The sequence below is a fragment of the Triticum urartu genome, chromosome 7 (assembly GCF_003073215.2).
Source record: "Triticum urartu cultivar G1812 chromosome 7, Tu2.1, whole genome shotgun sequence".
Lineage (NCBI taxonomy): Eukaryota > Viridiplantae > Streptophyta > Magnoliopsida > Poales > Poaceae > Triticum > Triticum urartu.
The window spans coordinates 679,949,064-679,973,365 of NC_053028.1; the positions used below are offsets into that span (position 1 = coordinate 679,949,064).

Consider the following 24,302-nt stretch of genomic DNA (forward strand, 5'->3'; position numbering starts at 1 on the left):
GGCCATGAAGTGGGCACTGGAAATTTGTGTATGTGAGCGACTTTGATTGTACTGTGTTAAAAAAAAAAATATGAGTTTAGGCCTCACACATTGTCACGTCCCTGCAAAGGTAGGTAGGGATGTGGCCGTTGAGGCAATGAACGCGCTCTCCGTTTCCGGTCAAAGGAAGCACAAAATCACTCTGTCCATGGCCATGCAGCCGAACAAAGCAGGCGTATCTCCTTTTTAAATTCGAATCATATCTTCGTGCTCCAACATTTGTTAAGAAAAGAACAAAAAACTAAAAAAACAGCAACATAGCCCGTGGTTTTGCTTTCCTCTCACGGGCGGATGGCACAAGCAGACACGAAAATACATGCACAAAATTAATACTGTAGATTCAGAAATTAATACTGTAGATTCAGAAATTATTGAGTAGAAATTAAGTAGCGCATGAACAGAACGGGGACCACAAGACTTCCACTCCATTCCTTGACCCCTCTACCCCTATAAAAGGCGCCCTGCATCCTCCAGCCCTTCGCACAAAGCTCCTCTGAAATCCACATTTTGGTTCTGTTCTGCCCTGCGACGAGGAAGACATTGTAGGAGGTGGGAAAGGAGGGATCTAATCTAACAGAGGTTTTGGGTTCTGTTCTTAATAAGATGTCTGTGGGGTTTGTGTTGGTCAGTCCCCTTGTTCCTTAATCAGTGTTTTTCTTGATGTCATTTGCTTTGCCAGGTGGGAAGAAGTTCGGAAAACATGGCCGCGATGGATGGGGACCAAAGGCAGATGATGGAGGGTGCGGCGGAGGACAAGTTCCCGGACGGGTTACGAGTCCTCGCCGTGGACGACGACTGCGTCTGCCTCAAGGTGCTACACAACCTCTTGCACGGCTGCAAATACCACCGTGAGTCTCTTGAATCTTGATCCCTCTGCTTCGCCAAAGTCCATTAGAATCGGAGCCTTGTGATCTTTTTGTTTCTCTGCGAATAATGCTTTCTGCGATGCAGCAACGACTGTGACGGATGCCAAGACGGCGCTGAAGATTCTCAGGTCAGGGAAGGAGAAGTTCGATGTGGTCATCACCGACGTGCGCATGCAGGACATGGACAGCTTCAAGCTCCTCGAGCTCATCCGCCTCGAGATGGATCTGCCCGTCATCAGTACACTCACTGCTCAATTCTAAGCCCTAGTTTTATTTTTGTGCGTATGAGCTGACAATTCTCTTTGAGTACGTACTTCTAATGCTGAATCTTGGATATACAGTGAGAGGACATTCATTCCTTTGGGCAGCACGTGAGATCCTATATATTCAACACGATTTTAGGAAACCAAATACGCATGCACGGCACACTCACCCTATTTTTAACTTTGGGGAAATCGAAAGAGTGGGATCCCCTTTCAGCCTGAACCACGGGATCCCATCTAACCGTTCATCTGTCCGATCGGATGGCCAGTGGGCCGGGTAGTAGAGCGGAGGTGAATCGACACATTAGTTAATTAAGAGGAGGCCGGATCGCAGGATCGCTAGTGGTATCGGTTCCTTGCCTGAACCAATGGGATCCTGCCGAACCGCTCATCCATCGATTGATTGTTAGTGGGGGCAGGGGAATGGAAGTGGTAACATGTGAGTTAAGAGATCCAATGAATTATTAATTTAAATAATTGTGTTAATTGTTTTTAGTATGCTATAGACATGGTGATGTGTACCATATATAATTATAAGTAGGCAACAAGCCCCTATAGGAATCGGTTCTATTTTCGATCAATTGATGTTCCAATTGCATTAAAACATGTCGTCTAGATTCAGTATAAATTTGATTTAGAACTTCAATACATAGTGGCTGAAGTCTAGAGTTCAAATACCATCCATACAATATATATGGTAATCTAGCTTATTGTGAGTATGTGTCACACTCCTATGCAATGTACACCCACTACTCGGATGTGTTCGGTGTGGGTGCATTGATGGACTCAATTTAATTTAACTATTGTAAAAATCTAGTCATAAGAACCAAAACTATAATATATTTATATTTTGTGATATGACCAAATTATATTTAGTTGCTTTCTAAACTAATATCAAATGTCTAGTCCTTGCAATCACACAAAGTATAGAATTGCAGCACCTTTTTGCTAGGGTGGCATGAGTAATACAATTAGGAAACTACGTATGTTGTATTTACGTTATTAAAGGATTACCCATCTATAATCTGCTTGAGATTGTTTGTTAAAAGTACTTACTCCTGAGAATACCATATAAAGGAGTGCCACTTTTAAGCAGATACATTGAGTAGGTTAACCATGTATAATATCTACGATCCTATAACTTTTTTGACTTTGAACTAGCACACTAATTTGTAGTAACATTATTTTTGGTGGAGATTGAAACTAAAAATACTTATTATCCCAAATTGTAATAAAAATACTTCAGATAATGGCGCTGCTATGTGCATGATTCCTTAACATGCTCAGAACATTGCTGGAGCTGATCACTTTTATCTAGTGTGCTAGAGAAACATGGTAAACCACCAATAATAGTAATTGATCTTCAGGTTCACCAGTACTTAAATGTGATGATAAGATTTACCTAGTTAGAACATGGTGTTATGATGGTTTAGGCATTGTGTCATGGTTATTTTTTTATCTATTATTTATCTTTTATACTATTAATTGAATCTGTGAATATTTTTCCATTTAATCTGCACTGGAAAGCAAATTATATCATTTTCATGATAATTTGAAAATCATGTGTAAAACATGTTTGCTTCCCCACTTGCTCGATGCATTTGGAAAATATTGAATTATGTTTTCTGTCTATAAGCGCTAGTATAAAATTTTATGTCCAGTTCATAGATTTTTGCGAAGTACTGAACTGCAAAGCTAAGTCAGGTCATATGGCATGTAGTGCTATCTGAAGATTGCGACAAGAAGGCTGTGACGGAGGGGATAAATCATGGGGCGTGTGACTATTTGGTGAAGCCAGTGCATACCAACGAGCTAAAAAATATATGGCAGCATGTTGAAAGAAAGAGAAAATCAGAAGCAATAAGGCACATCAGCGGTGATGATGATGACGATCAGAGAGCACAGCTTGGGACTGCTGGCAAGAGCAATGATGGAGCTAATACTGATGAGAACAAAGAGAACACACAGGCATCCACTACCCAGAAGAAGCCAAAAGTGGGATGGACAATTGAGCTGCATACAAAGTTTATGGAAGCTATCAACCAGATTGGCCTTTATAGTAAGACACACATTATGAACTAATTAAATGACAAAACACTTGTTGCTATTTGGGATTTTTCATTAACAATTTTTTTATTACGTTACTATAGGGGCTACTCCAAAAAAGATTCTGGAGATGATGAATGTCGATTTCCTCACTAGACAAAATGTATCGAGTCATCTACAGGTTTATTTTCGACCCTCGTTCTTTATTTTTCACATGTTTGTGTTCCATTTATTCATAGTCTAACATTTTGTCGTATATAAGTGCGATCTTTTTATATTTGGGGTAACATATCAGTCAAAGGTTTAGTAATGCACCTAGCATCAAAAATGTGTGTAATTGTAATCATGTTTGTCCTTGAAAATGAAAGGCTTATCTTATGTAATGCATGCCCCATACTTTTTTTAACCCATGCAACACTTCCAGTTAGTTTTGTTCCCACATGTCCACCATTACTATCTCCCATGAGCGTGCATCTCATATACACGTTTATTTTGTCTATATTGTTATTTCAGAAGTATAAATTGTACTTGAAAAGAGTCAACCCAAACCCACTTGGTGATGCATGTGTAAGATGGAACTCTTTCATGAACATTCAGGAGAGTTTTATGCATAACCATGAACATGAAAGGTGGGGTGTGTCCTCAGGTGGCATCGCCTCCTGGAGTCCCAACCATTACGGTGAAGCGGGTCACTTAGGTCAGCATACAAACACCCAGAGCAGTATGTTCATGGGTTCATTAATAAATGTTGGTAGAATGCCGGTGTATTTGGTTCCACAGACACCCTATATGGGAAGATTTTCTGGCTTCAATGAGCACATAGTTCCATCCATCATACCCGGCAACCCAAGCTCTATATTGATGTTGAATGCAAACGATAGTGTTCCAATGGCACCACCTCAGTTCGTTTACAGCGACCCCATCACTACCTTAGCAGCAGGCTTTGGTGAGCACATGGCGCCATTCAACATAGAAAGCAACATGGGCTCGGTTGGAATGATGTTAAATGGCTGGTCTGCACATGGTACAGGAAGAACTTCAGTGGCAGAGACTGATATGGTTAACTACGGAAGAACTAGTTCTGCACTTTCCAACCATCAAACACATGGTTTTGTCCCATTGACCCAGATGCATGATGTCGGTGATGCATCTGGCATTCTCCATGTGCAAGAAGGAACAATGGATCAGCAAGCGCTTGGTGGTCAACTGAATGGCATTAATGCCTTGTCAGCGGGTGGTATTTCCAACCTTCTCAATGAAGTAAGAACTTTTCTAGTTGACATGTATCTAGTCTGTGCGTATGAAATTTTGAACTGAACATGTGTATTTAAATCAAACTATCTTTCTCGCTGTAGGATTTCATTGGAGAGGAGGCTGTCATGGATGGATAACGACACTTATGTTGGTTAACCCAACCTACACGCGAGATTTTTTCGCATGCGCGTTGGGAACTTTTAATTGGTCATTCCCTTGTTCTTGCATACTGTACCTTATCTGAATTATTGTAGTCTAGTTAGAAGTACAGTCGTGTCGGGGCTTCTATTTTACTCTGGCTTTTTGTTAAGTCTGTTGTCTTTTGAGATCAAAACGACGGTCTGTTATGCTATTTCTGATGTAACCATTATTGTTCTATGTATTATCGATGTGATGTTGCATCTTTTCCCGAGAAAACATTTCAAGGTAAAAACATGTGCCCCTGTCTATGACATGGTCTTTAGGACCAATTTATTGACACACCTTAGGGCGAATTCATACATTAAATCTATTTATATAAAAAAGGTGCTTGATGGGATAACCAAAAAAAGAGAAATATTCTAGAAAAATCCCACAAAAATTAGAAATATTCGACCGTTAATTTAATAGACTAAAATTACACAGCCATTAGATTTGATTTAAGTGACTAAAATTATACAGCCATTAGATTTGACTTAAGTGACAAAATTACCCAGCATGCCATTATGATGATGAGATCCTCGTTCACCCCATGATGTGATCATCATTAGACTTGACTAGCAAACAGGCCCGTGCGTTGCAACGGAGGAGAAAAAAATATCACATAACCATTTAGCCTAATAGTAAGTATGGCTCTTGATAGTTTGAGACTAAATAGAAGGTTACCCTTGAAGTGTGGATGATTAGTATGACAATGCTTGCCAAGAAAGCACCCACTCTTCCATTTTCCGGTTTATCTTCCCTCGTTCATCTTTCTTCATTATTTGTTCATCCGTTGCAATAGCACAGAATCAATGACCATTGTTTTTGCTGCTGCTTGCTCTATTCTTCCCCTGTTGAATTGTTCTCTTCTCTCCTTGTCTCTTCCCCAGCCGCAACACACTACCAGAGAGTTATAAGATAGCACGTGCACCTTGTACTCAACAAGTGAATCCTAGGATCCAGACCCAAATAGATCTGTTATCTGTCGACCAGTCCACATTAGCCAAATTCATACCATCTATTTTATATTTTAAAATGTGAGAAGAAAATATAGGACAGAGATATAGCAAGAGAAAAAGCAAGGAGTTTGAATGAAGTGCGGACTCACCTTGCACACATGATTTTTTTCTCTTGTAGTTACTATGATCTTGCAGTAGTGTTGCCAACTTGCCATGCCCGGTCTGACTCAAAATCACAAAGGAACTAAATATCCATGACGGTAGGCTTGAGAAGAGCATACGAACTCGATCTAGAGCAGCAACAGGTAGGAAGGCTCGTGATATGTCATAGGAAAAAACCAATATTGTTCAAGCTTTGGCACCAAATATCTAAATTGCCCAATGCCATTGACAGGGCCGTCCAAGGGCCTGTGCGAGCTGTGCGCTCGCACAGGGCCCCCAAAATCCTGAGGCCCCCAACTAGGGTCCATATACATATATGTATAGTCTGGAAAAAAAATTCAGTTTTAGGCCTTCTTGGGCCTGGTCCAAGTCTCGAGCGATACGCTTTCCCCTCGGGAAACATTTATTTTCTACCGGATGAATTTTCCGTCTCTTAAGCCGCGCTCTACGGACGCCACGCGTCCTGGTGGGGGGGCGCCCACCACCTGCCCGACCTTATCTCATGGCCTCCCGTCCAAGTCCCAACCGCCATGGTCTGCTTTCCAATCTTCACTTGCTGCTCCTCAAGACCCACATGCCTGCGCCGTGACGCAGTAACACAGCCCACGTCGGGCTGCGACCCGACGACTCGGCGGTGCTGCCGTCGTTGCAACGCGAAGCTCATTGGCGCCGGTGCTGCAACATAGCACGCATGAGAGGTTGGGCTGCTCGCCGCTGGTGTTGCAAGGCAGCATAGAGGCCCGGGTGCAGTTGAGCGCCGCTCGCCGCCGGTGATGCGGTGCAGCACGCGGAGCTGCACTGAAGCGCCGCCGACGGAGTTGCAATGGAGCGTCGCTCGCCGCCGGTGATGCGGTGCAGCACGCTGCGCTGCACTGAAGCGCTGCTCGCCGCCGACGCAAATTGCACTGGAGCGCCGTCCGGGGCTGCAATGGAGCGCTGCTGGAGCTGGACTGAAGCGTCGTCAGAGCTGCACTCGCCGCCGGAGGGGTCATCTGTGCTTCGTTTGAAGCTTCTTTGTGGCGCTTGCTGTTGCCATGGAGCAGCACCCCCGTGTCTCCTGGTCTGTGATGCAGCGATTGCCGGCGGCTCTTCGAGCTGCACTGTAGGCTATCGTGGGACACTGCGAAATTTTCACCGGAGCTCGCCGCCCTCGGGTTAAACTTTTCCACGTGACCGTGATGGGAGTAAGCTGCAAGGGATTTCTCTCTGCTTTTGGTCGCAACTCGCGAGGCAAGGAGAACGAAGCAGTCAGTGGGTACACTTATCCAACGGTTGAACACGGCGAGATCGAAATAGAATGAACAGCCAGCGAGGCGGCTGATTTCTGCGAGAAATCAGTCGGCTTATTTGTAGCAGCCGTCTTTCCCCTCGCCTGGATTTGATCGATCGTAGATGAAACGATAGCCCCACCGCAGTACGTTCCGTAACTTCCGCCTCCTATTCCCTGCCTGATCGCTAGGCTTTCCACCCCCCCCATCACTTCCGACTGAATCGAGGGCTCGGTGGCGATCGCGTTGCAACCTTGCAGGTTCAGCGAGGCGACGGGCAAGAAGCGGACTACTTTCTAGTGCTGGACGTCGTTGCGCCAGCGGCCGACAGACACTGCCGCGGTGCCGCCCAACAGGAGAAGACCAACTGGTGTGGTGCCCTCCCTGCTCCCTACGCTCTCCCCTTTTCTCTAATTTTGATACAAATTACAAAGTTGTGTTAATATGTTTGGGAACGGTTTTTTGTGCAGTCTTTCAAGTTCAGAAGTAGTCACAGATTCAAGAATTTCAGTAGTTGCTCGTACTATCGTCCAAGTACAAAATCAAGGTTCTATCTGATTGTAAGTTTTTTGAACTACCTATACATGTCACAAGCCTATATTTCATGTGAGCTCATCAGTTCAAATAAATTGAAAGATTATATATTTCATTGAAACAGAAATAATCATGCATTCTAGTTCTGGAAGAAAGTATGATTCTGGTGCCTTCAAGTGTAAGAAGAAACAGAAATTAGAAGATGCTCAAATTCAAAGGGGTGATCTTGATAATTAGGTATGTAGATACATCTTCTGCTTCTGTTTGCATCAAAGAATCTTTCTTAGGCTTTTTGGAGGTGAATGATACCACTGGGCAAGGTTTGTTTAATGATCTAGAAGAGGAGTTGAATAATCTTAGCCTTGATGTGGACAATGTGAGAGGACAGGGTTATGATAATGGGTGAAATATGAAAGGAAACAGTAAAGGGGTACAAAAGAAATTTCTGGACAAATATCCAAGGGCATTTTATTCAGCTTGTGGTTGTCATAGTCTAAGTCTAGCACTATGCGATATGGCGAAGTCTTGCCGTAAAGCAACCGACTTCTTTGGAATTATACAACGCATCTATACAATATTTACTAATTCGACTAAACGATGGCAAATTCTCAAAGATAACTTAAAGAAGTTGACTGTCAAGTCATTGTTATCTACTCGTTGGGAGAGTCATGTTGAGAGTGTTAAGGCTATACGGATTCAAATGCCAGAAATAAGGGAGGCTTTACTACAAGTGGCTGAAACTTATAAGTATCCATTGACAAGTAGTGAAGCACAATCATTGGCAGAAAATGAACTTGGTGGTTTTGAATTTTTAGTGTCAATAATTATCTGGTATGATATATTATCCACTGTTAATTTGGTCAGCAAGCAGCTACAATCTAAGGACATGCTTATTGATATTGCAATTGAGTCTATACAGGGTCTGATTTCCTTTTTCAAGAAGTATAGAGAAACTGGCTTTTCAAAAGCATTGGAAGATGCAAAAGAAATTGCACTTGAGATGGATATTCATCCAGAGTTCCGCACCAAGCGGATAATCAAAAGAAGAAGACAATTCGATGAGGGTGCAGATGATGCATCTATTGCTTCACAATCTGCCAATATAGATTTGGTGGATGATGCTTGACCGATCAAAAACCAATCAAACGGCCATGCCTGGGAAACTTCATACGACTTGTAAAGCACGGAAATACCATAGGAACTTCAACGTTTTTAATCCATGCTAGTAAAGCCTTTGTTTGGTATAATTGAGTCATCTTTTTTCATTCATGTGATGCTAGGGGAAAGTCCGGAATTGTTCCTGATAGTGGTGGATATTTATGTCTGGCCGGACGGAGCCAAATTTGGTGGTTCCAGTGACCGACATGGCGGCTGTTGGTTGCACCTGGCCGGACGGAGCTGAACACGGGCGTTCATGTGGGGGACTTGGTGGCTGCCATAGTGGCTGATGATACGGCAGCATCAACCTGCAGATGAAAGCTGACGCGGACATGTGATCTACTGCTGCCATGCAAAAAAAGCTGTGGAACTTGAGATACGGCGGAGGACCTGATAACTAATTACTACAGCAAAGCACAGAGAGAAGAGGATGGAGCAATTCACGCAAGCACAGAACAACAATTAGCGACTGAGAAGAGGATGGATTAATTAGTACAACCATGAGAAGAGAGCGTCTAGGTGCACAGTTGGAGAGGACTCTGGCCGAGAACTTTGCTAGGTGAGATCCGCAAGATTGATGTCAATTTTTTTAGTCTGCTTGGGCAGCTCAGCTGCTAAGCGCACGTACAGAAAACTAACTTCAATCCTCATGTCCCACACACACGTACAGAAAATGCATGCATGCATGTATGCGAGCAAGCATGCATTAACAACAAGAAAAAGTCCATGGATTGCCTCTAGATCCTCGGGTCCAATTCTGATTGGGAGAGCTCAACCACCTCTTCCACCGGTGCGGAGGTGAATGGGCCATGGAGTAGGCACCAAAGGACCACTACCGGACTAACACCCTATGTCGACGGCCATCGGCCGTCGGTGTAGGCCCATTGCCGTCAGTATAGGTCTATGTCGACGGTCACCGTCGGCGTAGATAACGTCGGCGTACTTGTATCAGACCGTCGGCATAGGCATATATGGCGACGGCCTCCGTACGGCCGTCAGCATAGAAACACCGTTGGCGTAGATTTTCACCAGACGGCAACAGGCGGCACCGTCAAACACGCTGGCCAACCATGGGCTGCCGCGTGGCGCTGGTATGCTGACGGCGAGGCCGTCAGCATACCAGTGCCACGCGGCAGCCGCTGGGCGCTCCTGGCAGCTGGGTATGCCGACGGTCTGGCCGTCGGCATACCTTCACCATGTGGCAGGTCCTGGTTTCTCCTGGGTATGGCTATAGATCTGTTCTGTATTTTTATTTGCTCTGTTTTCTCTCTTTTCATTCAATTTGACAGCATTCAAAGACACAAAATATGACAATATGCATATATACACAGAAATATGATAGATCATCATCTGATACTCAAGATCATCATCTAAAGATATTGAAGATCATCATCATCATCTAAAGGTACGCAAGTTCATCATCAATAGATCACCAACATCATCATCGTCGAAACTTCATGAACATAAGTATTACAAGACATGGAACATCATCATCGTCATCTAAAGAAACTAAGAAGTAGGAACATAAAAAGTATGTCACGACGGCCACAGGCACGGGTATCATCATCGACATCAGGCAAGACCACTGTCGGTGTCAAAACTCGGACGACTCGGGTAGAGGGTCCCAAACTGTGCATCTAAGGATCGAGGGTAACACGAGGTAGGGGACACGATGTTTACCCAGGTTCCGGTCCTCTTGATGGGGGTAAAACCCTACGTCCTGCTTGATTTACTTTGATGAGTATAGGGGTTACAAGAGTTGATCTACCACGAGATCATAATGGCTAAACCCTAGATGTCTAGCCTGTATGATTATGATTGGCCCTATGGACTAAACCCTCCAGTTTATATACACATCGGAGGGGCTAGGGTGGTACAAAGTCAGTTTAGAGAGGAAGGAATCTTCATATTCGAGCGCCTATCTTGCCTTCCACACCAAGGAGAGTTCCAACCGGACACGGGGGAAAGCCTTCCATCTTGTATCTTCAAGGCCCATTAGTCAGGCCTATGTCACATAACCCGGACGCCCGAGGACCCCCTAATACAGGACTCCCTCAGTAGCCCCTGAACCAGTCTTCAATGACGATGTGTTCGGCCCGGAAATTTTCTTCGGCATTGCAACGCGGGTTCCTCCTCCGCAGTCTTCAAAGTATTTGAACCAATGGACTATTCGGCTTTTTTATCTTCGATCTTGGTAAGGTGAGTTCTTCAAACAGTTCGTCTTTACATTAAATGTCATATCCTTCGGCTTCTGCGCCATCGTCACCCTGGCTCCCATGTGTCAGACGAATACGAAGGGTCCAAGTATTTTCACACATAACACCCAGGCCGTGTAGGGAAGGCGTCTATTTAAGGAGATCGAATCTCATATGCCATTCCTGTTGGAAATATGCCCTAGAGGCAATAATAAATTAGTTATTATTATATTTCCTTATTCATGATAATCGTTTATTATCCATGCTAGAATTGTATTGATAGGAAACTCAGATACATGTGTGGATACATAGACAACGCCATGTCCCTAGTAAGCCTCTAGTTGACTAGCTCGTTGATCAATAGATAGTTACGGTTTCCTGACCATGGACATTGGATGTCACTGATAACGGGATCACATCATTAGGAGAATGATGTGATGGACAAGACCCAATCCTAAGCCTAGCACAAGATCGTGTAGTTCGTATGCTAAAGCTTTTCTAATGTCAAGTATCATTTCCTTAGACCATGAGATTGTGCAACTCCCGGATACCATAGGAATGCTTTGGGTGTACCAAATGTCACAACGTAACTGGGTGGCTATAAAGCTGCACTGCGGGTATCTCCGAAAGTGTCTGTTGGGTTGGCACGAATCGAGACTGGGATTTGTCACTCCGTGTAACGGCACTAGTAGAAAAAGGACCTAATGTGAGACACATTAGTCCCAGTTTGATTTTGATCCGGTACTAATGGTACCATTAATGCCGGTTCGAACGGCTATGCATTAATGCCGGTTCGTGTTGAACCTTTAGTACCGGTTCATGCCACGAACCGGTACTAAAGTGGTGGTGGCAGACTGGCGTTAGGTCGGGGCCCCACGATCACCTTTTAGTACCGGTTCGTGGCACAAACCGGTACTAACGGGCTAACCTTTAATACCGGTTCGTGGCATGAACCGGGACTAAAGGGGTCTGACCTATAGTCCCGGTTGGAGACACAAACCGGGAGTATAAGGCAATTTTCAAAATCTACCCCCCGGTGTATCGCCATTTCAGTTTTGAAAAAATCAAAAGAAAATGATAAAAACTTCAAAAAATAAAATCCTTTGAGAGGTAGTTATATTACTACATCTACTAGTTAGGAAATTTGAAAACTTAAATTTGGACATGTTTTGCAAAAAGTGTAGGGAAAATGTAAAAACGGTTATAACTTTTGCATACGATGTCGGAAAAAAACGTATAATATATCAAAAAATTCAGCACGAAAATCCGCATCCGATTTTGACGGCCTATGGCCTATTTGCAATTTTTTAGAATCCTCAAATTCCAAAAGGAAAAAATATATGCCCAAATTTCAGTTTTTTTTAATTTTGGTTAAATCTGGTCAAACTATGGTCAAACTACTTATTCAAGAAGTACTAATGTTACTACATAATTAGTCAAGAATATTAGTGTTACTAAATAATTATTTCAATTTTTTGAATTTTGGTCAAATCTGGTCAAACTATGGTCGAACTGTGGTCAAACTATGGTCAAACTTATTCAAGAAATATTAGTGTTACTAAATAATTACTGTTTTTTAGAATAATAGTTTCAAACTCAAACGGTGAAACGTGTGACCTAATGCTCAAGCTAAACTGCTGAGGGTTAATAGGTTTGACAGCTTACGTTTGTCAGGAAAACAACAAGTGCAGACTTGTAAAGTAGGGGGAATGGAACTCCGAAGTTAAGCATGCTCAGGTTGGGGGAGTGACAGGATGGGTGACCGGTCGGGAAGTTAGACGATTTGAAATGAGTGATCCACACTTTAAGCAGTTAAGAGGGGTGATTAGAGACTAAATCATGAAATAATTCAGAAAATCAAAAATTGAAAAAAATCAACATTTTTTCTTCAAAATTTTCAACAAAAAAACAAAAAAAACCTTTAGTACCGGTTGATAACACCAACCGGTACTAAAGGTCCCCCATACCACGAAGCGAGCTCACGCCACATGGTGGGCCTTTAGTAGCGGTTCGTGCCGAACCGGTACTAATGGGGGGGGGCTTTAGTGCCCACACTTTAGTGCCGGTTACAGAACCGGCACTAAAGGCCCTTACAAACCGGTTTTAAAGCTCCATTTTCTACTAGTGCGGAGAGGTATCTCTGGGCTCACTCGGTAGGACATCATCATAGTGTGCACAATGTGACCAAGGAGTTGATCACGGGATGATGTGTTACGGTACGAGTAAAGAGACTTGCCAGTAACGAGATTGAACGAGGTATCGGGATACCGACGATCGAATCTTGGGCAAGTATCATACTGATAGACAAAGGGAATTGTATACGGGATTGATTGAATCCATGACATCGTGGTTCATCTGATGAGATCATCGTGGAGCATGTGGGAGCCAACATGGGTATCCAGATCCCGCTGTTGGTTATTGATCGGAGAGTTTTCTCGGCCATGTCTGCATGACTCCCGAGCCCGTAGGGTCTACACACTTAAGGTTCGATGACGCTAGGGTTATATGGAAAGTATGTACGCGGTTACCGAATTTTGTTCGGAGTCCCGGATGAGATCCTGGACATCACGAGGAGTTCCGGAATGGTCCGGCGGTAAAGATTTATATATGGGAAGTCCCGTTTTGGTCACAGGAAAAGTTTCGGGTGCTATTGGTAACGTACCGGGACCACCGGGAGGGTCCCGGGGGTCCACCAGGTGGGGCCACCAGCCCTAGAAGGCTGCGTGGGCCAAGTGTGGGAGGGGACCAGCCCCAGGTGGGCTGGTGCGCCCCCCACCAAGGCCCAATGCGCATGGAGAGTGGGAAGGGGGCAAACCCTAGGTCCAGATGGGCCTTAAGGCCCACCCTGGGGGCCCCCCCTCTCTTCCCCCCTTGGCCTCACCCTAGATGCGTTTTGGGGGCTGCCGCCACCCCTAGGGATGGAACCCTAGATGGGGGTGCAGCCCCTCCCCTTCCCCTATAAATACTTGAGGTATGGGGCTGCCCAACAGATGATTGAGATCTCCCTCTTTACGTAGCCCTACCTCTCTCCCTCCTCGTCTCTCGTAGTGCTTGGCGAAGCCCTGCTGGAGTCCCGCACTCCTCCACCATCACCATGCCGTCGTGATGCTGCTGGACGGAGTCTTCCCCAACCTCTCCCTCTCTCCTTGTTAGATCAAGGCGCGGGAAACGTCACCGGGCTGTACGTGTGTTGAACACGGAGGCGCCGTTGTTCGGTGCTCAGATCGGAATCGACCGCGATCTGAATCGCTGCGTGTACGACTCCACCAACCGCGTTCTTGCAACGCTTCCGCTTAGCGATCTACAAGGGTATGTTGATGCACTCCCCTTCCCCTCGTTGCTAGATTACTCCATAGATTGATCTTGGTGATGCGTAGAAAATTTTAAATTTCTGCTATGATCCTCAATAGTGGCATCATGAGCTAGGTCTATGCGTAGTTTCTATACACGAGTAGAACACAAAGTAGTTGTGGGTGATGATTTGTTCAATTTTCTTGCCGTTACTAGTCTTATCTTGATTCGGCGGCATTATGGGATGAAGCGGCCCGGACCGACCTTACACGTACGCTTACGTGAGACTGGTTCCACCGACTAACATGCAATTGATGCATAAAGTGGCTGGCGGGTGTCTGTCTCTCCCACTTTAGTCGGATCGGATTCGATGAAAAGGGTCCTTATGAAGGGTAAATAGCAATTGGCGTATCACCGTTGTGGTTTTGCGTAGGTAAGAAATGTTCTTGCTAGAAACCCATAGCAGCCACGTAAAACATGCAACAACAATTAGAGGATGTCTAACTTGTTTTTGCAGGGTATGCTATGTGATGTGATATGGCCAAAAGGATGTGATGAATGATATATGTGATGTATGAGATTGATCATGTTCTTGTAATAGGAATCATGACTTGCATGTCGATGAGTATGACAACCGGCAGGAGCCATAGGAGTTGTCTTAATTTATTTATGACCTGCATGTCAATGAAAACGCCATGTAATTACTTTAGTTTATTGCTAACCGTTAGCCACAGTAGTAGAAGTAATAGTTGGCGAGGCAACTTCATGAAGACACGATGATGGAGATCATGGTGTCATGCCGGTGATGATGGTGTTCATGCCATGCCTCGAAGATGGAGATCAAAGGCGCAAGATGATATTGGCCATATCATGTCACTTTATGATTTGCATGTGATGTTGGTCATGTTTACATCTTATTTGCTTGGAAGGACAGTAGCATAAATAAGATGATCCCTCGCAATAATTTCAAGAAAGTGTTCCCCCTAACTGTGCACCGTTGCTAAGGTCCGTTGTTCCGAAGCACCACGTGATGATATGGTGTGATAGGTTCTAACGTTCGCATACAACGGGTGTCAGCCAGATTTACACACGCAATACACTTAGGTTAACTGGACGAGCCTAGCATGTACAGACATGGCCTCGGAACACGGAAGACCGAAAGGTCGAACATGAGTCGTATAGTGGATACGATCAACATGAAGATGCTCACCGATGATGACTAGTCCGTTTCACGTGATGATCGGACACGGCCTAGTTGACTCGGATCATGTATCACTTAGAGGACTAGAGGGATGTCTATCTAAGTGGGAGTTCATTGAATAATTTGATTAGATGAACTTAATTATCACGAACATAGTCAAAAGGTCTTTGTAAATTATGTCGTAGCTCACTCTTTGGTTCTACTGTTTTATATATGTTCCTAGAGAAAATTTAGTTGAGAGTTGACAGTAGCAGTTATGCGGACTGAGTCCGTGAACTGAGGATTGTCCTCATTGCTGCACAGAAGGGCTATGTCCTCAATGCACCGCTCAGTGTGTTGAACCTCGAGTGTCGTATGTAGATGTTGGGAAACATCTGACATACACATTTTGATGACTACGTGATAGTTCAGTACGTAATACTAACGGTTTAGAATTGTGGCACCAGCGACGTTTTGAAATGTCGTAGAACATATGAGATGTTCCAAAGACTGAAATTGGAATTTCAGACTAGTGCCCACGTCAAGAGGTATGAGACCTCTGACAAGTTTCTTAAGCCTGCAAACTAAGGGAGAAAAACTCAATTGTTGAGCATGTGCTCAGATTGTCTGAGTACTGCAATCGCTTGAATCAAGTGGGAGTTAATCTTCCATATGAGATAGTGATAGTTCTCCATAGTCACTGCCACCAAGCTATTAGAGCTTAGGGATGAACTATAACATATCAGGGATAGACGATGATCCTCGAGCAACTCGCGATGTTTGACACTGTGAAAGTATACATCAAGTAGGAGCATTAATTGTTGATGGTTAAACCACTAGTTTCAAGAAGGGCAAGCGAAAGAAGGGATACTTCATGAGACGGCAAATCAGTTACTGCTCTAGTGAAGAAACCCAAGGTTGAACCAAACCCGAGACTAAGTGCTTCTATAATGAGGGGAACGGTCACTAAAGCAGAACTACCCTAGATACTTGGTAGATGAGAAGGCTGGCAAGGTCGACAGAAGTATTTTGGATATACGTCATATTATTGTGTACTTTACTAGTACTCCTAGTAGCACCAGGGTAATAAATACCGGTTCGGTTGCTAAGCGTTAGTAACTCGAAATAAAAGGCTGCAGAGACTAGCTAAAGGTGAGATGACGATATGTGTTCGAAGTGTTACCAAGGTTGATGTGATCAAACATTGCACGCTCCCTCTACCACCGGGATTGGTGTTAAACCAAAATAATTGTTATTTGGTGTTTGCGTTGAGCATAGACATGATTGGATTATGTTTATCGCCACACGGTTATTCATTTAAGGAGAATAATGGTTACTCTGTTTATTTGAATAATGCCTTCAATGGTCTTGCACCTAAAATGAATGGTTTATTGAATCTCGATCGTAGTGATACACATGTTCATGCCAAAAGATATAAGATAGTAATGATAGTACCACGTACTTGTGGCACAGCCATTTGAGTCATGTTGGTATAAAACGCATGAAGAAGCTCCATGTTGATGGATCTTTGGACTCACTCGTTTTGAAAGGATTGAGACATGCGAACCATGTCTATTGGTAGATATGCATGAAGAAACTCCATACAGATGGATCGTTTGGACTCACTTGATTTTGAATCACTTGAGACATGCAAATCATACCACATAGTCAAGATGACTGAAATGCCTCGTTTTCAGTAAGATGGAACAAGAAAGCAACTTGTTGGAAGTAATACATTTTTGATGTGTGCAGTCCAATGAGTGCTGAGGCACGCAGTGGATATCGTTATGTTCCTACTTCACAGATGATTTGAGTAGATGCTGAGTATATTTACCTGATGAAACACAGGTCTGAATTATTGAAAGGTTCAAGTAATTTCAGAGTGAAGTTGAAGATCATCATGACAAGATGATAAAATGTCTATGATATGATCATAGAGATGAATATCTGAGTTATGAGTTTGGCACACAATTAAGACATTGTGGAAATTGTTTCACACTAATACTGCCTGGACCACCATAGTGTGATGGTGTGTCCGAACATCACAACTGCACCCTATTGGATATGGTGCATACCATGATGTCTCTTATCGAATTACCACTATCATTTATGGGTTAGGTATTAGAGACAACCACACTCACTTTAAATAGGGCACCACACAATTCCGTTGAGATGACATCGTATGAACTATGGTTTAGAGAAACCTAAGCTGTGGGGCTGCGATGCTTATGTGAAAAGGTTTCAGGCTGATAATCTCGAACCCAAAGAGGATAAATGCATCTTCATAGAATACCCAAAAATAGTTGGGTATACCTCCTATTCTAGATCTGGAAGCAAAAGTGATTGTTTCTAGAAACAGGTACTTTCTCGAGGAAAAGTTTCTCTCGAAAGAATTGAGTGGGAGGATGGTGGAGACTTGATGAGGTTATTGAGCCGTCACTTCAACTAGTGTGTAGCAGGGCACAGGAAGTTGTTCCTCTGGCACCTACACCAATTGAAGTGGAAGCTTATGATAATGATCATGAAACTTCGGATCAAGTCACTACCAAACCTCATAGGTCGACAAGGATGTGTACTACTTCAGAGTGGTACGTAATCCTGTCCTGGAAATCATGTTGCTAGAAAACAATGAACCTACGAGCTATGGAGAAGCGATGGTGGGCCCGGATTCCGACGAATGGCTCTAGGCCATAAAATCCGAGAGAGGATCCATGTATTAAACAAAGTATAGACTGTGAAAAGAACTACTTGATGGTCGTAAGGCTGTTGGGTGCAGATGGATTTTAAAAGGAAGACGGACAATGATGGTAAGTGTCACCGTTAAGAAAGCTCGACTTGTCGTTAAGATGTTTCCCGACAAGTTCAAGGAGTTGACTACGATGAGACTTTCTCAATCGTAGCGATGCTAAGAGTCTGTTGGAATTATGTTAGCAGTTACTGCATTATTTATGAAATCTTGTAGATAGGATGTCAAAACATTGTTTCCTCGACGTTTTTCTTGAGGAAAGGTTGTATGTGATACAACTAGAAGGTTTTGTCAATCCTGAAAGATGCTAACAAGTATGCAAAGCTCCACCAATCCTTCTAACGACTGGAGTAAGCATCTCGGAATTGGAATGTACTCTTTGATGAGATGATCAAAGATTTTGGGTTTATACAAAGTTTATGAGAAACTTGTATTTCCAAAGAAGTGAGTGGGAGCACTATAGAATTTTAGATGAGTATATGTTGTTCACATATTGTTGATCAGAAATGATGTAGAATTTCTGGAAAGCATGCAGGGTTATTTGAAAAGTGTTTTTCAATGGAAAACCTGGATTAAGCTACTTGAACATTGAGCATCAAGAACTATAAGGATATATCAAAATCGCTTAATAGTATTTTCAAACGAACACATACCATGACAAAATTTTGAAGGAGTTCAAACATAGACCTGACCATAAGGTATGAGTATTGAGTAAAACTCAAGACCTGACCATGGCAGAATAGAGAGAAAGGACAAAGGTCGTCCCCTATGCTTTAGATGTAGGCTCTAAAGTATGCAATGTTGTGTACCGTAGCTGAAGTGTGCTAAGCCATGAGTCAGTCAAGGGGTACAAGTGTGATCTAGGAATGGATCACAGGACAACGGTAAAGGTTATCCTTAGTAACTAGTGGACTAAGGAATTTTCTCGATTATGGAGGTGGTAAAAGAGTTCGTCGTAAAGGGTTACATCGATGCAAACTTTCACACTAATCTGGATGACTCTGAGTAGTAAACCGGATTCGTATAGTAGAACAGTTATTTGGAATAGCTCCAAGTAGCGCGTGGTAGCTGCATCTACAAGATGACATAGAGATTTGTAAAGCACACATGGACCTAAAAGGGTCAGACTCATTGACTAATAAACCTCTCTCACAAGCAAGATATGAACAAACCCCATGGGTGTTGGATTCATTGCAATCACATAGTGATGTGAACTAGATTATTGACTCTAGTGCAAGTGGGAGACTGTTGGAAATATGCCCCAGAGGCAATAATAAATTAGTTATTATTATATTTCCTTGTTCATGATAATCGTTTATTATCCATGCTAGAATTGTATTGATAGGAAACTCAGATACATGTGTGGATACATAGACAACGCCATGTCCCAAGTAAGCCTCTAGTTGACTAGCTCATTGATCAATAGATGGTTACGGTTTCCTGACCATGGACATTGGATGTCACTGATAACGGGATCACATCATTAGGAGAATGATGTGATGGACAAGACCCAATCCTAAGCCTAGCACAAGATCGTGTAGTTCGTATGCTAAAGCTTTTCTAATGTCAAGTATCATTTCCTTAGACCATGAGATTGTGCAACTCCCGGATACCGTAGGAATGCTTTGGGTGTACCAAACGTCACAACATAACTGGGTGGCTATAAAGGCGCACTGCGGGTATCTCCGAAAGTGTCTGTTGGGTTGGCACGAATCGATACTGGGATTTGTCACTCCATGTAACGGAGAGGTATCTCTGGGACCACTCGGTAGGACATCATCATAATGTTCACAATGTGACCAAGGAGTTGATCACGGGATGATGTGTTATGAAACGAGTAAAGAGACTTGCCGGTAACGAGATTGAACGAGGTATCGGGATACCGATGATCGAATCTCGGGCAAGTATAGTACCGATAGACAAAGGGAATTGTATACGGGATTGATTGAATCCTTGACATCGTGGTTCATCCGATGAGATCATCGTGGATCATGTGGGAGCCAACATGGGTATCCAGATCCCGCTGTTGGTTATTGACCGGAGAGTTTTCTCGGCCATGTCTGCATGACTCCCGAGCCTGTAGGGTCTACACACTTAAGGTTTGATGACGCTAGGGTTATATGGAAAGTATGTACGTGGTTACCAGATGTTGTTCGGAGTCCCGGATGACATCCTGGACATCACGAGGAGTTCTGGAATGGTCCGGAAGTAAAGATTTATATATGGGAAGTCCCGTTTTGGTCACCGGAAAAGTTTCGGGTGCTATCGGTAACGTACCGGGAGCACCGGGAGGGTCCTAGGAGTCCACCAGGTGGGCCCACTAGCCCCAGAAGGCTGCGTGGGCCAAGTGTGGGAGGGGACCACCCCTAGGTGGGCTGGTGCGCCCCCCCACCAAGGCCCAAGGCGCATGGAGAGTGTGAAGGGGGCAAACCCTAGGTCCAGATGGGCCTTAAGGCCCACCCTGGGGCGCCCCCCTCTCTTCCCCCCTTGGCCGCACCATAGATGGGTTTTGGGGGCTGTCGCCACCCCTAGGGATGGAACCCTAGATGGGGGCACAGCCCCTCCCCTTCCCCTATATATAATTGAGGTATGGGGCTGCCCAACAGATAATTGAGATCTCCCTCTTGGCGCAGCCCTACCTCTCTCCCTTCTCGTCTCTCGTAGTGCTTGGCGAAGCCCTGCTGGAGTCCCGCACTCCTCCACCATCACCACGCCATCGTGCTGCTGCTGGACGGAGTCTTCCCCAACCTCTCCCTCTCTCCTTGCTGGATCAAGGAGCGGGAGACGTCACCGGGCTGTACGTGTGTTGAACGCGGAGGCGCCGTTGTTCGGTGCTTAGATCGGAATCGACCGCGATCTGAATCGTTGCGTGTACGACTCCACCAACCGCGTTCTTGCAATGCTTCCGCTTAGCGATCTACAAGGGTATGTAGATGCACTCCCCTTCCCCTCGTTGCTAGATTACTCCATAGATTGATCTTGGTGATGCGTAGAAAATTTTAAATTTCTGCTACGATCCCCAACAATTCCACACCAGGCGAAAAATCCTTAGAGCTTGCCACAAGAAACCACCCAAGCATGGCCAGCGCTCCCAGTTCTTCCTCCCGCCCCCACGGTCCTCAAAAAGGCGATTGGGAGAGCTGTTCTATATCCCATGCCGAGTTGACCAAGCTCCAGGTGCAGGGGTATCTCCCCTGCGGATCTAGTCCCCGTTCGGGTGGGATTAACTTCTTTTACCGGTGAAGCCCTGGCAGAAAATTTCCCTAATCCCTCAGAGGGGGAGAGAGTGTGCTTGGTTTCCTTTCTATTAAGAGGCATTGGGTTTCCAATCGACCCCTTCCTCCGATGACTCCTGGAGTACTATGGCCTCTAACTGCACAACTTCACGCCGGGCTCCATTCTGCACATCGCAGGCTTCGTCGCTCTTTGTGAGCTGTTCCTAGGCTGCGAGGCCCATTTTGTGTTATGGAGGAAGCTTTTCTGCCTCGTCCCTCGCTCCCAAAAGGGATCCATATTCGAGGTGGGTGGTGCCGAAGTATGGCGCATAGCTGGGACAGGATACCTATCCGGTAGTCCGAAGAAGGCATCCGAAGAGTGGCCATCGGAGTGGTTTTATATTGAAGACGTCGTTCTCCCGGACCCAATCCGACGAGGCCTACCTGAATTTTCCAACACTCCGTTAAAAAAGTGCCACAGCTGGCGCCCCCGGAGCCTCGAGGAGGAAGATAGCGTGGAGGTTAAGAAGTTAATGGACAAGATAAAGATACTCGCCCAATCCGGACTATCCATAATCGTGGTCATGGCGATTTCCATAACGCGAGGTGTTCAGCCACTCCAATCCAGAGGACTCCCCATGTGGAACTACAACGGGGAGTGAGGGAGTCCTGGATTAGGGGGTTTCCGGACAGCCGGACTATCTCCATTGCCGGACTGTTAGACTAGAAGATACAAGATTGAAGACTTCGTCTCGTGTCCAGATGGGACTCTACTTGACGTGGAAGGCAAGCTAGGCAATACGTATATGGATATCTCCTCCTTTGTAACCGACCTTGTGTAACCCTAACCCTCTCCGGTGTCTATATAAACCGAAGGATTTTAGTCCGTAGGACAACAATCACAACTTACAATCATACCATAGGCTAGCTTCTAGGGTTTAGCCTCTCTGATCTCGTGGTAGATCTACTCTTGTAACACCCATATCATCAATATTAATCAAGCAGGACGTAGGGTTTTACCTCCATCAAGAGGGCGCGAACCTGGGTAAAACTTCGTGTCCCTTGCCTCCTGTTACCATCCGGCCTAGACGCACAGTTCGGGACCCCCTACCCGAGATCCGCCGGTTTTGACACCGGCATTGGTGCTTTCATTAAGAGTTCCTCCGTGTCGTCGCCGTTAGGCTTGATGGCTCCTACTATCATCGATAGCGATGCGGTCCAGGGTGAGACTCTTCTCCCCGGACATATCTTCATATTCGGCGGCTTTGCACCGCGGGCTAATTCGCTTGGCCATCTGGAGCAGATTGAAAGCTACGCCCCTGGCCATCAGGTCAGATTTGGAAGTTTGAATTACACGGCTGACATCCGTGGGGACTTGATCTTCGACGGATTCGAGCCATAGCTGGGCGCGCCACACTGTCGCGATGGGTATGGCCTATCTCTGCCACCGAACAGTACGCGAGAAGCCGCGCCCGCATCAGCTCCGACCCTTAGTTCGGATCCAAGTGTGCCAATCGAGGATGGGTGGTTAGACACCGCCTAAGGAGTTGCAGTCTCAACGGCGATCGAGCGGAACACCAGCATAAATCTCCGTGCAGCCCGTGACTCCAAGGGGTGTCGGACTCTCTTCCGGACCCCGAACCATCCGCGCCCCTGCCAATCGAATCCGATTGGGCGCCGATCATGAAATTCACTGCCGCGGATACCTTTCAGCCCTTGCCCTTCGGCGACATTCTGAATTCACTAAGGTCTCTCTCTTTGTCAGGAGAGCCCTGGCCGTATCATGGTGAACAGGATTGGGATGTGGACGACGAAGAAATTCTACGCCCACCCACCACCCACTTAATAGCCACTGTCGATGATTCAACCGACATGCTCGACTTCGACTCCAAAGACATCGACGGTATGGAAAACGATGCGGGAGGCGAAGAGGAACCACCGCCCACAGGGCGCTGGACGTCCACTTCATCATACGACGTATACATGGTGGATACACCAAAAGAAGACGACGAGGAACGGAAGGACGCACCGAAGGCTTATTGCCTCGAGAAGCAGTCAAAACGGCGGCGCAAGCACCGCCCCAAATCACGCCTCGCCGGAAATAACGATAACACAGACCCATCGTTGGAGCAGGGCGAACCACTGCCGGACCACGGCAATACGGAGAATCAAACCGAACAAACCAATTCGGTCAAAGATAATAGTCCGGACGACACAACGCCGGACAGGCACCCAGAGCAGCAGAATGCCCGTCAAAGGCTTGTTGCCACCGTGAGGAGTCTGAAGAAGCAGCAGCAAAGGCTCAAGGCTGCGCAGGACACACTCCAAATCAGATGGAGTAAAGTTCTCAACACAGCAGCGAAGTACGGCGACAATCGCCCCACCAAGAGCTACCCAAAGGGGAAGTTGCTACCTGAATTCAATGAGGAGGCCTCAGACCTCTCACAACCAAAAATCAAAACAGCCACCTGGCCGGATAGACGACCTCACGGCCAACATAGAGCGGCAAACAATGCCACCCACAAGACAATACGCGATTCACGCGAGGGCTTGCACCAAAAGGACAGCGCAACCAGATCCATCTATGGACCACGCAAGCGCGCCCCAGCATACGATATAACACAACAAACATCCGAGCAACGCGGTACACCCAGATATAGGGGTGCCGCACACCCCCTACGTTTCACCGACGAGGTGCTGGATCATGAATTTCCAGAGGGATTCAAACATGTAAAGATAGAGGCATACGACGGAACAATAGACCCTGGGGTCTGGATCGAGGACTATATCCTCCACATCCATATGGCTCGAGGAGATGATCTCCACGCCATCAAATACTTACCACTCAAACTCAAAGGGCCAGCTCATCATTGCCTTAAAAGCCTCCCCCAAAACTCCATTGGAAGCTGGGCAGAGCTCTAAGACGCTTTTCGGGCAAACTTTCAA

The 24,302-nt window shown here is 45.3% G+C and overlaps 1 protein-coding gene across 1 annotated transcript; it reads left to right on the top strand.

Moving 5' to 3' along the window:
* Positions 1–722: 722 nt before the first annotated feature.
* On the top strand, positions 723–1,166 carry LOC125525394 (two-component response regulator ORR24-like). The gene is made up of 2 exons (XM_048690398.1): positions 723–887; positions 991–1,166. Exons 1-2 carry the CDS (start codon positions 740–742, stop codon positions 1,164–1,166), a joined length of 324 nt encoding a protein of 107 aa, XP_048546355.1. The 5' UTR covers positions 723–739.
* The last annotated feature ends 23,136 nt before the right edge of the window (positions 1,167–24,302 follow it).